At 43.1% G+C, this 14,098-nt stretch overlaps 1 protein-coding gene across 1 annotated transcript in view; it reads right to left on the bottom strand.

Annotated features, from left to right (window-relative positions):
* Window positions 1-8,888: 8,888 nt before the first annotated feature.
* The window catches only part of ZBTB20 (zinc finger and BTB domain containing 20), an 811,826-nt gene continuing 806,616 nt past the window's right edge, over window positions 8,889-14,098 (bottom strand). Inside the window, exon 13 of the mRNA XM_036243711.1 lies at window positions 8,889-9,310. Coding sequence (XP_036099604.1) covers window positions 8,889-9,310 — 422 coding nt within the window. The remainder of the gene's footprint in view (window positions 9,311-14,098) is intronic.

The following is a 14,098-nucleotide window of genomic DNA, read 5'->3' as shown; positions in this document are numbered from 1 at the left end:
TCAATGTTTGAGAACAGAGTTGGAACAACTAGGCATTTCACTGCCTGGTGCTTTTCAGATGAGCAGCCCTTAGAAACGCAGCCTGTAATTGCTGGTCAGGTCACATGGAGGCTAAGCAGGTTCTTGGTCATATTTTTAAAAGCAAATATAGACAGTGACAGTCCTAGAGGGGGAAATCACAATTACATTCATATGCACTTCTTTTGTTCTTTAGATATTGAGAGGGTCAGCGAAACAAGATCACTTTGAATATGAACCTCTTTGTATCAGCCACACCAAAAAAATTTTTTTACAAAAAGTTTTCACTTTCCTACATTTGCTAAGTCTGAGCTTAAAAAAATTCTAAAATCCTGTAAAGACAATACTGAAGCTGATAATATAAAAAGCAAACTAGAGCAGTAATGATTATCATGAAATGCACCGTACTAACTGCAGCAGGTTGGTGATGGGTGATAAATGCAAAGAAATAATGTTTCAATCAACTCATGATCATAGGCAGATTCAAAAGTTAAAATGAATATAATGCAATATATATTTCAATATAGAGTTGTTATATATATGTGTATGTTCTAGCTTTCAGAAATACTGCAATGTAGTGTACTGTACTTAAGCATACCTTAATAGTAACTCATATTCTTCCACAAAGTCACTAGTACTGTTAATTAAAAAAAAACAAACAGAAAACTCATTTTTTTCCAGTAAAAAGAAATAACTATGGTTACAGTCACAGACTTCTTTTGGATATAGAAAGACAATATACATTAAAAAAATAATAATAACAAGGAAAAGATTGCAACCATAAGTAGCCTTTACTTAATGGGAGAGGGGAAAGTCACCAAAATAGAAGAGGAAAGAAAATGTCCTCTGACTTCTGTAAATTAGCAGAAATAATCTACATGTCATAAAAAAAGAATAAACCATCTAGTAAAAGAAGGACATGGGAGTGAGAAAATGGAATCCGTTTCCAGGCCACCTTTCAAAGTCAGCTGTGACAGCCAGGTCCATTTATTCAGAATAGTACCTACTTTAACATCTGAGATGGGCAAGAGCCATCAGTTCTTAGAGATTACCAAAAAATATTCCCCCGCGAGTCTATTGGTTTGCTAGGCATAGTAAACAACCCACTCCTGGAAAGACTTCGGCAAAGGCCACATTGGTTTCAGGAGACACAGTTTATGATGTCCTGCAGATGCGGACAGGATCAGGAAGCTTCAGTTTGGGAGTATAACTTACAGGTGGGTGGGTGTTTGTGTGCACACACTGGGTTGCATAGAGGAAAGAAATGGAGGCCTTTAAGCCATGGAATGGCTCAGGCCAAAGTTTCTATGGGCCTTGCCTGCATGGCCTCTGTGCCCCTTTCTCCCCAGGAGGCCGGGGGAGGTGCCCCAGACTGCTGCTCCCTCTTGTCTCCTTGCCAATTGAGTACTTCTGTTCTACCTTCTTCTCGAGGGAAACAGCCTGTCTCTGTGGGTTTGCTGTGGAGCCAACAAGCTGCCTTTGTTTCTCCCAACTCTGAAACGCTACAAAAAGCAACAGAGTGGGCAGGTGACTGCTTCCTGGGAAGGGAGCCACAAGTCTGCAGCACAATGGTGGGAAGAAGCAACTGTATCTATGCACCAGGACCTACTACTGTGTGTGCTTCGTTTGAGACACACACACACACACTCCCAGACCACAAGGACACACAAACACACACGTGCACACACACACGTCAGTAAATCCTACAGAAGTGCACTCTACTACTCCACACAAGATGTTCAAGGTTCTCATAAAAGGGATGCATGGGAATTACTATGGTTGGGCTCCTGCGGAATGCCTAAAACCTCATCACAGACAGCGGACTGCACCGATACACCCAACTCAGGCAACAGAGCAGAAGCAGATATGTGAGACTTTTAACTAGAAGTTCCAGAGTCTATGTTGTCATTGGGGAATATGAATTTGGAACACTTTTGTACTGAGAGCATCCCACGCTGGGTGTGTACATGCATAATGTGTACTTATTTACAGGCATTTTGGACAGCAGCTGTGACATGCTGTTGGGTTAAGTCCCTTTCATTACTAGAATCTACATATAAATTGCAATGATTTTGCTGGGCACTAACAAACTTCTGTTGCAACAGTAGTAGAAACAGATGTCTACTACAAGGTTAATTTTTTTTTCTGTCTTGGGTGTATCAGAATTTCATTGAGGTATTTTGAACCAAGGAAACCTCTAAATTTGAAAGAGGGCTAGTAGGGACTTTTTACACCCCAATTAGGTATCTCAAAACCCAGGACTCCCATTACTGTGGCTAGATTTTCCTTATGATCTCAGATTAGGCTCTGTCATTGAAGACTTGAAAGCTATGAGTTTGCATTTAACAAAGAACCACCAGATAAACCAGATGCTCACTAAAACTAAGAAAAAAAGTTTAGAGATATACACAGTATAGGAAAGATTTTTTTGAGATTGTTTTCTGTTAAGGAAATGATTACAGATGGAGCCCCAGGCACCTGTGATCCCGTCCTGTGGAGCTCACTATTTAGCTAATATGTTGATTTCACACCTGGCCCAGACCTATGTCATGGAAGCAGGATGGGAAATAGCAGTCACTTCCTGAGAGCAGCCAGTTCTGGGCAGTTTGTTGCCTCCTGCCCAGCTCACTGTTTTCATAGTCTTCAGTCATGAATAGGGCTCATTTTTGTGATAATGCAACCATTAAAAAGCAAGAAGTGTCCATTTCTCTGCACCCTTCCAGTTTCTCTATCTTCGGTCCTCTGGCCTGGGCTTTCTGATTTAAGGCAATGATTCTTCACTACAAGTGGCTTTTTGTGAAAATACCTTAGCTGAGGTCACTTCAGATTAGATTTTCATCGGAAAGTATTCAGGTTACGGAGCAATAGGTGGGCCTGAAGAAACCCCAGAATCCAGGTGTTTCCGTCACCGCTGTGGTGCGGAAGGATGATGTTTTCTCTTTCAGCCCAGGGCACTGTTACCCCTCATTCAGTGAAATACATAGTGATGAAAAAGAACCTATGCCATTTTCTGTGATCTGTTAATGTACACCAGTGACCACTATGGATTTACTGTTCAAGGACAAAAAAGTATTCAGAGACTTAGAAAATCTTTGGAGTACTGTGGTCAGGCTAATCATCTTAATACCCAGTGCTAGAAATGATGCTTTGGGTCAGTCACTTTCACAGTCCGTGTTGCTGGGAACGCTGAGTCACCACAGCTGTTCCTCTTGAGGAGGCTGAAGCTGGTTCAGAGATGCCAATTGTACACAGAGCGCCCTTGGAAATATGAAGATATTCTTTCCCTAAAGGAAGGGCACTGCTGTGTCTCTTTTCTGCCTCCATCTGTAGCCCGAGCACCAGGGTAGAGATTGCTTTGGAAGTTTGCCCCGTGTAATCTTATTTCTTGGGCACCTAAGAGAACAGCCCTTTTCTTCGTGAAGAGAGAGAGAGAGAAAGAGCTGTCGCCATCCCAGTCGGGAAGTTATGCCCGGCCTCGGAAGCCTGGTGGCCTGGTCAGCTTAAGCACTCAGTTGCTTTGCTTCTTCTATGGAATTAGGGAGTCTATTGAAATCCTAGTGCGCCCTTCCTTTTGTTTGTCACCAAGTCACATGGTTCTGTCTTCAGTGTCCTATTTTTCTTTCTTTTCTTTTTCTGGGGGACAAAATTAGCCATTTAAATAAAGTTCTTTTCTAGTGAGTAAAGAGGTTTCTCAGAGCCAGAAATCACTCAAAAGAAAGTCTGTTGGCCCTACCCATGGAAAAGCCCAGAGATTTCTCTAAATACCTCTTGCCAAACTTCCTAGCGTTGTGATTGGATGTTTTTTGGTTTTTCATTATTGGGTGCTGAATACATTTTGCAATCCTTTTGTTCTCTTCCCCAGGGCTTCCATTACTGCTGGACTTCAACTCATTCCTAAATTAAAGCATTCTTTCAGAAGATTTCTTTTAAGAGTCATGTCACAACAGAAAGGGCTCTCCCACTCTCCTACCTCCCAAGGGCATCTCGGGTTGTGCCTGCTCTTATGTTGCACCTTCGTTTTGTTTCTTTTTGCTACAGCAGCGGACTGGGTATAGAAGAGGCGGACGGGTTATCTAATACCCCTGCTGTAGATATCCTTTGCTCCCAGCCCCAACTAATTAAATACCATCTATAACAACAGAGGGAGGCTCCAGAATGGGCACAGCTAGTGTGAATCCAGATCTATTTCATTTCCCCCTTTCCTAAGGGCAACAGGTGTTGGGAGCGTTGTGGGAGTCACAGCTAGGAGGCAACACAAACCTTCATTATGCTCTCTTGGGGATCTGAGGGATCTATAAGGGGCACACCTCATTCTGAACTTCGGTGCTGAGGGAAAACACTGATTTGGGGCATGGGCTGGACACATGTTATTGGTGTGCTTGTAAGATGGAAGTACACGTAGGTCAAGCCATTGGGACTTATGTGAAACAGACACACCCAGGGGAAACCTTTTCTCCCTTCACACCAGAATGCACAAATCCTAACTATTCACAGGTTGGGAAAGGGTTTTCTTGGTCCTTGTAAAACATTGGGATGATATAAAATAAAACCTTTATGACTTCTAAACAAAGCAAATCCAAGTCATCCTTTCTAAGACCAGGAGCTGTTGTGAGCTCCAAGATGCCGAGTAAGAAGGAATGGACTGCAGCTGGGACATCAGCAGGAAACTACCTGCCAGAGTTTCTCATGGAACAAACAGGTTCAGAGCACTGGAAATCTGGGGAGGAGAAAGTCTATACAACTCTTATTAGAAGTGCAAGTTTATAACTCAATTAAAATATATAGTAAGAAAAAATTGATATACTTTTGTTTCAGATCTGGGGTGGGGGGACTGGCTTATTTCTCAATCAGATCATGTGTTCCAACTCCTTCCTTGTTTAGGGCCATATTATACACATGTAGAGTTTTGGGGGTACAAATATTGGCATTTAATAGATGGAAACTGTCCACTATGCTGCGATGCTACCAAGTTTTTAGTGTTTAGACATTTTCTTTTTCATAAATTGTATCTAAATGCCTTGAAATACATCTTCCTCTTTGACATTTTTTTCCTTATCCTTGTTCAGTTGACCCAATTTTGAAATCATAAATTGCTAAAAAAAAAAAAAAAACCCGAACACCTATTATTTCCCATACCGGTTCTTATACTCATCTCATACTCATCATCCTAAGGTGTGTTAAATCTGGAACACTGGCTTCTATTACTGAAAAAAAATTCCTAGCACTCATAGCATCGTAGCATGAAGTCTTAAATGCAAGAAGACTGTTGGATTTGAAGTAATAAAATAAAAGGATTCGTGCTCCTCTATCCTCGAAGCAAACGACATTTCCCCATTGCCTCAGATGTTTGTGACTATTTAAAAATAAAGATCGACAACCTAAAAGCATCTCTATGCTTTTGAAATAGGTATGATTGGTTTACTTTCTAAAATGTAGGTGACTTTGGAAAGCAGCCTTTTCAGACCCAGAAATGAGGCAATGGCCCCACAGCAAGTTCACTGGTCCTCTAGGTGAGGTCTTCCACTACTAGCGCCTCCCTCGCCCCAGAGAACCATCTGTCCATGACTTTAGGCTGTGAGATGTTTGGGAGGGACAGAGGGACAGACACACATGAAGACGTGGAGATAAGTCTACAGCTGTGCAAACCTGGATGGTCCATGTTGTCATGATGATAACATCACCTCACCACAAATTCTTTAGGGATCCTCTGACATTTTTAAAAAAGACTTACTTTCTTTGAAGGAAAGAAATGAATATTGGGTTTTCAAGCCCAACTGGAACTTTTTCCCCTACGCGTTCTGGATTTTTAACCCAATCGCTTAGCTTTGCAAAAACATGGCAAAATAGCATTAAGGCAAATGGGTCTCCTTCGAATTTGAGAAGCTGATAGGTAAATGTGGCCCATAATGGCATCCAAGGTCAACTTTTCTGGAGGTATCATGAATTCGGTCTACTTTGCTAAGGTTTACATAAGGACACTATTTTAAAAGCTACTGTCAAATAATTAAAAACGTTTTAAAGTGGCTGTTGGCCTTTGTTCATTTAAAACATATGCTGAGTGATATGTCATTTCCCTCTGGATTAAAATTTTTTTCCTTAATGTCAATTTTTTTCTTTTTTCTTTCGTAGGTTGAATGACTTGTTTTCAAAATATCAAAAACAATTCCATGATATGGTTAATTAGCTATTGCTCCCTCTGTTGGTATTAAGTGGAAATATTAGTCTTACAACATTGCTACTTTAAAAAAGCCAAATAGCATGAGAAAAATGGACTTTTTCTTATTTTTGAAGCTATTTTCCTACTAACTTTTAAACAGGTCAATTTGGACACACAGTTCTTGGCAGGGCTCCTCTTAGAAATCACGACGGGTGATATTCAACAGTCAACTAACCATCCAAGTCTACATTGAAACTTCTAGCAAAATATTTACTGAGTTAAGAACCGCAGGACCAAATCAAGCTCACATATACTCCAGCTGCACTGACCCTACTAAACATCACCAAGAACTTATGGAAAAGATCCTATCTCACCCAAAAGTCTAAAATACCCCGGGGTAAAACCAGTTTAGTCATTACAGAGCTGCTTCCCTTAGAAGACATCTCCTTTGCTACACAGTTTTTGAAAATAAGTTGCTGAAAGAAAAATTAGTTAAAATGCAAAACAATTCTGAAATTAAAATATCCTATTTTTTTTCTCCTTTAAAATTCTAATTTGGTGTTTCTGCTTTGTTTAAAGTTTTAATTTCCCCCTTAAGTGTGTTAAAAAATATGCCCAGCAGTGTAATCACCTTTGGCGTCTTTGTTACGTTTAAGAATTCCTGTCTTTGAGCCGGAATGCCTTCAGGACACTGTCTATCACTGGAAACGTCTGTACTGTAACACCTGCTCAGGACCGAGGAGAGAAATCCCAACTAGGAGGCGAGAGTGGCACCTAGGTGGATGCAATGGATTGGTGGCCTTTGAATGATGGATGTTGGCATCTGGGAAATTTGTTACTTTCTTTAAAACCTTTCCAAAACGCAAGGGTTAATAAAGCAGTTAAAGAACGGTCATCTTACTTCGCTCTCTCAACCACGGTGGACAAAGTCAGAAGGTGATACTGGAAAGGAAGAAAGTAGTTTTGGCATCAAGGTGCCCGGCCCTGTCCCAGGCGTCTGCGGTGGCTGCTCTCTGCAGCGAGACAGGCGAGGAGCTGTAGCAAGAGCTCTGTGAACTCCTCCTCCAGGCTGACCACAAGGGGAAGGACCCATTTGTCAACACATCTAAACTACTAGTGTTTCATCAAAGAAAACAGTGAAGTCCACAGACATTCTAGAATCATAAGATCTCAATGAACCAAGAAATCTGTTTCTAAAAGTGAAAGTCCCTCCCATGAACAAGAACAGAATTCTACATGGATCGGTTGGGGAAAAACAAAAAAATTCAGTGGAGCAACCTAAGCTTGCTAAAAGTCAAAGAACTACATATCAAAATACAAAGCAGCAGTTCAAATTACAGCAGGGATGGGCGGGCCCCGGAGGCCCTCATCAACCCAGGCAATACTTAAAATAATAAAAATGAAGAAAAATTAAAAAAAATATGAAGAAAATATCCTTCCTCTCTTTCAAATATAACTTTAATTGACTTTTATTCTTTCTATCTGGAAGCAGTATCGCTAACCTTAACAGTCTTGACTTACCAAAAAATATATATATGTGTGTGAAATAAAATAAGAGAAGGAACTGGTGGCAGTGTATGCAAAACCAAAATGGAAAAAAAATTACTTTTAACAATCTCACTTTTTTTTGATTTTTTTTTACACAAATACTGTTGTAAATATATTAAAAAAATCAGCATTCTATCTGGTAAACGTCACTTTTGCCCCTCTATAAAATTTTGAATTAAAAAAGCCTCAAGAACTTTTTATTATTCCCCCCACCCTCCATTTCTCTCTTTTTCTCTTCCACAAGAATATATCCTGACACTTTTGTTTTTGTTTTTGTTTTTGCAAAGATTGTTGGAAATAATCCTTCTCTTGTACCTAGAAACATAGGTGCAAACCTCTGATATCTTTGTTTTCTCTGCATTCCTGCCTTTCATGAAAGTCCCTCTGGATTGTGCTGAGGCTGTGGCTCAGCGAAGACACTGAATAAATACGATAGCCACTGTTGCTTGATGCTTGTCCAGGTCTTCCTGGCGTCTGCTGAAAGGGGGGACACGGAGGAGGTGGGCCGGGGTGTGTGGACCCAAGCAGAATCTGGGGGAGAAGCCTGCCATTCGCCTTCCCCACATCACCAAACCCACTGCCCCTTCCCACCTCCACAGCCCTTTTACGAAACCAGACAACGTGGTAGGTGGAAAACAGCAGGGCCTTCCCTCTGGATTTTCAACCAGAAGTGAGATTCCACAGTCTTAACTGGTTACTGTGAAGTCCAAGTGGCCAGAATTGTGAAGGTGTCCACTGAAACACTGCGAGCGGCGTGCTTAAAGACAGTCGGCCTTCTAGATTTCTTATGTGTTTGTAGTGCTCTTCACAAGTGAAAAAAAATTTTTTTTTTTACTTTTTTAAAAAGATTTTTTTGTAAAGAAGGGTTGTATTTAGAGGCCAGTAGCTAGAGATCCAACCAGTGGACCTCTTGAAGCACTACCAGGCCTTAAGGCCACCATCCGAGGGAGGCTGGGAAAACTAGTATTCACCCGAGCCTCCGGAAATGTAATGTACCAGCAGGCAAAAAACAGTTCTTCATGTAGTACAAAATGAAACGAAACGAAAACAAAAACAAGGAATTAAAAACGAAACCAAAACATGTCTTAAATTCTAGTGCCATAGCTTTTTTTTTGTTTGTTTCTTTTTTGTTGTTTTGTTCGTAAGAAAGAGAGAAAGAGACTACTTATCCGTCAGACACATGCATCCTCATGTGGTCGTTGAACTGCTCGATTTGGTCAAACTTTGCTGGGCAGACGGAGCAGACGTAAGTGGTCCCCTCCGTGCAGGCCACCACGCCTGGGGGGCCGGCGCGGGCTCCTGGGGGCGTGCCCGCGGGAGGGGTCCCGTTGCTGGCACTGTGCAGGGCCACGTGTCGCTCCAGGAGGGTCTTGTGGGAGAACTTCTTTTTGCAGATGTAGCACTCGTAGGACTTCTCCCCGCGGTGGAGGCGCATGTGCACGTTGAGAGAGCTCTTCTGGGTGAAGCGCTTGTTGCAGATGCTGCACTGGTACGCCCTCACTCCCGTGTGTGTCACCATGTGCTTGATAAGGTAATCCTTTAAGGAGAAGGAGCGCCAACAGATGCTGCATTGGTGGGGCTTCTCACCTGTTGATGTGGGAAGAGACAGCAAGCAGGACAGAGCGAGACAGAGCGAGGGAGGGAGAGAGAGACAGAAAAACAAGACAACAAAAAACAAAAACAAAAAATTAAAGAAAAATAAAGTCTGATTTGTTAATGGATCACTCTTGATTGGGAAAGATCCAGTCCTTCCTGGACTCTCATGTGCTGAGAAACCTTGCTTTAGGGCGATGCCAGGGCAGTTCTGTTTCCCTGGGCCAGAAATGGCTTTCTTGGAAAGCTACAAGACACTCCCCACTAAAAGTCTTCAAAGGTCATCCTGTGGAGAAAAGGGAGGGCTACTTTAAGGGGGTCATTTCCGTGTCAACATTAGGGGATTTAACTATGGGTTTCCCATGAACTTCATCAAACACATACAAGAAATAAGAGAGAAAGGGACGCTGTTTGGAAATGTGGGGTTTTCTACAATGTTTGGGAACCAAGCACAGTGATCACGTAGCTTGGCTCCTGGGGGACATTCTCCATTTCTAGTAGTCTATCTAGTAAACATACTCCTGCCTTGATTTTACGTCAGGCAAATATTGGCCAACATAGGAATTAGTCATTCTGAAGAGATACACTTTTAAATTTATCTATTTGAGACACAAACCTCCCTAAAATGTAACTTGAGAGTTAACTGTCTTGACTGCACTGAACTGCAGATGGGCCCTGTCTGGTGTGGAAGTTGGGTGGGTGGTGAGCAACATGATGCTCCCCATTAGTCCTGTTCAAACCCGGGCCCTAGCATATGGCACACCACTCGGACAGATATTCAAATGCCCCTGCGGTACCCAGTCCTACGTACCTCCCTGTGCTGGTGTTGACATGAAACAACATATGAAATCACTTTGCAGACCACCAAGCGTGGTGTGGGAATATTCGCATGGTATTCCTGTTACAACACTACCCTCCCTCTTCCCCCTGTCCATTAAATGTTTCCATATGCTTTTTTTGAACTCTGGGGTCAATTTTAAAAATAGTTTTCTCCTTTGCTCCTAGTCTGTTGGCTGAAACTCTTCTTTCTCCTCACTTTACTTCTTTGGTGTGCTTAGAAACCAAACCATCAAGCTTGTTAAAAACAGTAAAGAATGTATGAATATTGTCACCGAAGGGCCACACGAGGTGTTCCGCTCTAAGGAACGTCCACAGGCCTGGGACATCTCTGGATAAATGCAGACTTGCTTTCTGTCGGTGCTGTTTGTTCTCAGCTCTGCTCCTGACAGGTGAGGTGGACTACATTAAGGTGTTTCCATCTCCCACCTCATTTCTCATTGCCCTCCTCCGAGAAGAGTCCTTCCATGTCCTCTTCCACAACCCAGCCTACCCCCCACGGCCTTTGAAGCTCTCTAGGGTAATATTTCAACAGCTGGACTATGCATCAAGGTAGGAAATCTATTTCTTAAATTCCAGTTAACTTCCATTAAAACATGTGCCTCGTGTGTCCATTTTTCTTCCATTACAAAAAAGAGGTTGGATGTGTCCAGTAATAATGGCGATGAAAACAGTCACCACGCATTGAGTGGTGACGACACGCCAGGCTCCTTGGTGCTTTCCGCTCATGTTTTACGAAAGCTTATCCCATCAGAAAGCCTCCTTATTGTGTTTGTGAACATAAAGGGGTATGTTCTGAAGTACACAATTGTAAGACATGGCTGTTTTGTTCAGGAATTACCCCACGCATTTTTTAATTTCATGGACCTTTGAACTCTTTGCTTGTTCACAAACATCTTGGCCTGCCTCCCGCCGGTCCAAACTCTCTTCCGATTTCCTGTCCCTCGTTCTCACCCATGGGGCAGTATGATCCATAGGATCACAGGGTTAGAAGAGAAACATTTACTTTACTTTTAAACCCAAATGAGGGAATTTCAGGAAGCCTCATTCCTGAATGAAGACTTCAGCCTCCGCATGGTGTTTACGTAGATACATTTTTTTTGAAATGAGAGACTCCCTAGGAGAGAGAGTTATGCATGTTATTTTTAGTTGAAACATTTCTGTCAGCTGTAAACACATTTAGAACCCAAGCTGGTCTTTGCCATCCCAGCACTCTGGGTACACTTCCTACAGGCTATATGAGAGGCCGGCCAACTATCTTCTAAAACATGTCCACCTGTCACCTTTAATGGAAAGCATGTCTTCTGAAGTACCAGCTGGTATTTTGGCTGCTGGGGAGTTGAAACTTTGTCTATGTTAAAGAGCTCTTTAACACAGACAAAGAACATGCCTTTGAAATGTTCACCTTCTTCTAGTGCATTATTCCTCCAGGCAAGGTTTACCAAGGAAGGCTTTTTGCATTCACACCCTTCTAATCTGACTTTAAATGGATCCTTCCCAGTTGTAATCTTTCCCTTCATAGCACAGATCTGTGTGTTGGTTGGCTACACCCCAGTGCACAGATCTGTGTGTTGGTTGTCTACACCCCAGTGTTGGTTTGGCCATTAATTGTCCATGCGGCCCTGGATTTTCTAAGTGTTTTCATCTCTCTGGGTTTGTTTCCCCTCTGAAAGTGGGGAGCAGGACCAAGCACCTGCCATGGTCCTTTGCAGATTAGGTGGCCTTCTTCCCATGGTGGCCCACAGCCCGAGGACTCCAGTGCCGGCCTTGTCCGTGTATAACCTGAGGGCCACCTGCTTAAATCACCCAATGCATCAGCAGTCCCACATTTTAAACAGGGCCAAGTAGTGTGTTCCTTGCTCTGCCACAAAAGATGGCATCACAGTCAACGAGAAAACGTTTGCAAAGAAGGCACCTAAAGGAAAGGTTCTCAGTGACTATGAAGGTGCAGTGCTGGCGGCACACAGGCATTTCAGGGGCTGTCTTACTAAACGGGTGCACTTTCGGAGTAGTCAGGTATCCACAGCTCTCGTTTCTACATGTTTGGGTTTGAAACATCGCTCAGTAGAAATGTTAACATTTTCCTTTCCCAGTATTTTCCTGAATATTACTTATAGCGATCCCCAAAGGGCTTTCAACATTATACATGGCCTGACTTGCTCTCAGTGTGGAGAAATGAAGCTAAGATGAGTGGTTGTGGATGGTTTTCCAGGTCTGAACCTCTGGCCAGAAATGACAAGTCTGATTCGTTAGATTCAAAGCAAACACACCCACATACACATACACAAAGTACAAAACAGACACTAGAATTATAATGTGAGGGGGAAGCTCATATAAGCCCCTTAGCTTTAAAATGACTCATTTTGGGGCTAATCAGATGCAGGAGTCAGATATGAATTCAATTTCCTTGGCTGAGTGACTTGGGCATGTTACTTAACCTCGCTAAGCCTCAGTTTCCTTATCTGTAACTTGAGAATGGTACAGTAAGTACCTGCCTTGTGAAGGTATTTTGAAAATTGAAGAGATAAGGCACTTAGCAGAGAGTATGTGACCATTTTAAGAAAAATTCAGCTGTTCCCTTTGGCACAAAGGGACTGACGGTAAATGAAACCTACGGAGAAACGACTTGATTGGTGTGGGTAAGCCAACTCGGGATTTGAAAAAAAGTGATTTCAGATCATCGATACTGCAGCTATGTAATTCTGAGTTAAGAGTATGGAGTCTACTCTCAGTTACATATGCTAATGGAAAAAAGTAGTGCCATGAATAAAATGTCAGCAAATAGCACAGACAGATGATTTCTTAGCGAGCAACAACTGAGCTCTGGAGATGGAGAAACCAGACATCAAGTAGAGGAGTTGAGGGGGGGCTGGGTCCTGACTATTCCCTGGGTGGGAGAATAGTGAGCGCATGTGCTTTTCTCCATTTGGGGTGCATGCTCTCTAACGGGCCACTTTTCACTCCTCAAGGACCAGCACTGACACTCTCTCATGACTGACAACCGGGGAGAAAAAAAGAGAGAGGAAGAAAGATACTGTTAGGTTAACAGATGCAGAGTCTCCCCAAAGTTTAAGTAAAAAATATCCCAATGGGCTAAGCCACCCCACTTCTGAAGAGAGACCTCTATATTGGGGGCTCAGCAAAAAGCCATTTATTCTGACGATTCTTTCTCATGCTGGCTTTTCCTGGGCTGCAGAAAGGACGGTGGGTGCTGTTACCAGGATGTTTCTCTGAGCACTGGTCCCACCTGTCGCTCCCATTCTCTAGGCTTCGCCATCACCTGCTCTAGCACAGCACCCTCCTCAGGTGCATACAGCGAGGGGCCAGAAAACCAAGCGGGCACGTGGTGGGAGAGCAGGCATCAGGGAAGGGAGAGGGGAGCATCATCTGGGGAAGGTGACTACAGGCAAGGACAGGAGAAGGGATCCCTGAAATCGCAGGTCCTGTGAATGGGGAAAATCATGATTGGAACAGAAAATGGGAAAGACGCAGTGACGACAGCGGAAAGGTGCTGAGATGGAATCAGCTTCCACTGACTGCACAGTCTGCTCTCCACCGGAGAAGTCCAGTGGGCACAGGGCCTGCACACCTGAGATACGGCTGGTGAAACCGCCTGCCAGCCTCTGTCCAGTTCCAGGTGCTATCCCAGTGCCAGCTTGAACTAGGAGGCTCTGGTGGGGGAGAGGGGTTGCCTGCTGGGGACACACTGCATTCACAACACATCTGTGGCTTCAATGACAACTAAAATATTTGGGTGTGAAGCAGAATTTTGACGATCTTAAGGAATTTCACTCCTATTACTTGACTTAACTTACAACTTTAGGAGTGGGGTAGATATTAACCTCCCCAGAAGATGGTATCTCCATCAGAGAGTTGTAACAACAGCCTGACGGTCACTCAACAAGTCAGTAATGGCTGAGAGTATGACCCCAGCCGAGACACACT

Source organism: Molossus molossus, unplaced genomic scaffold, assembly GCF_014108415.1.
Source record: "Molossus molossus isolate mMolMol1 unplaced genomic scaffold, mMolMol1.p scaffold_m16_p_5, whole genome shotgun sequence".
NCBI lineage: Eukaryota > Metazoa > Chordata > Mammalia > Chiroptera > Molossidae > Molossus > Molossus molossus.
The sequence above is the reverse complement of the archived record's forward strand: the minus strand, read 5'-3'. Positions and strand labels throughout refer to the sequence as shown.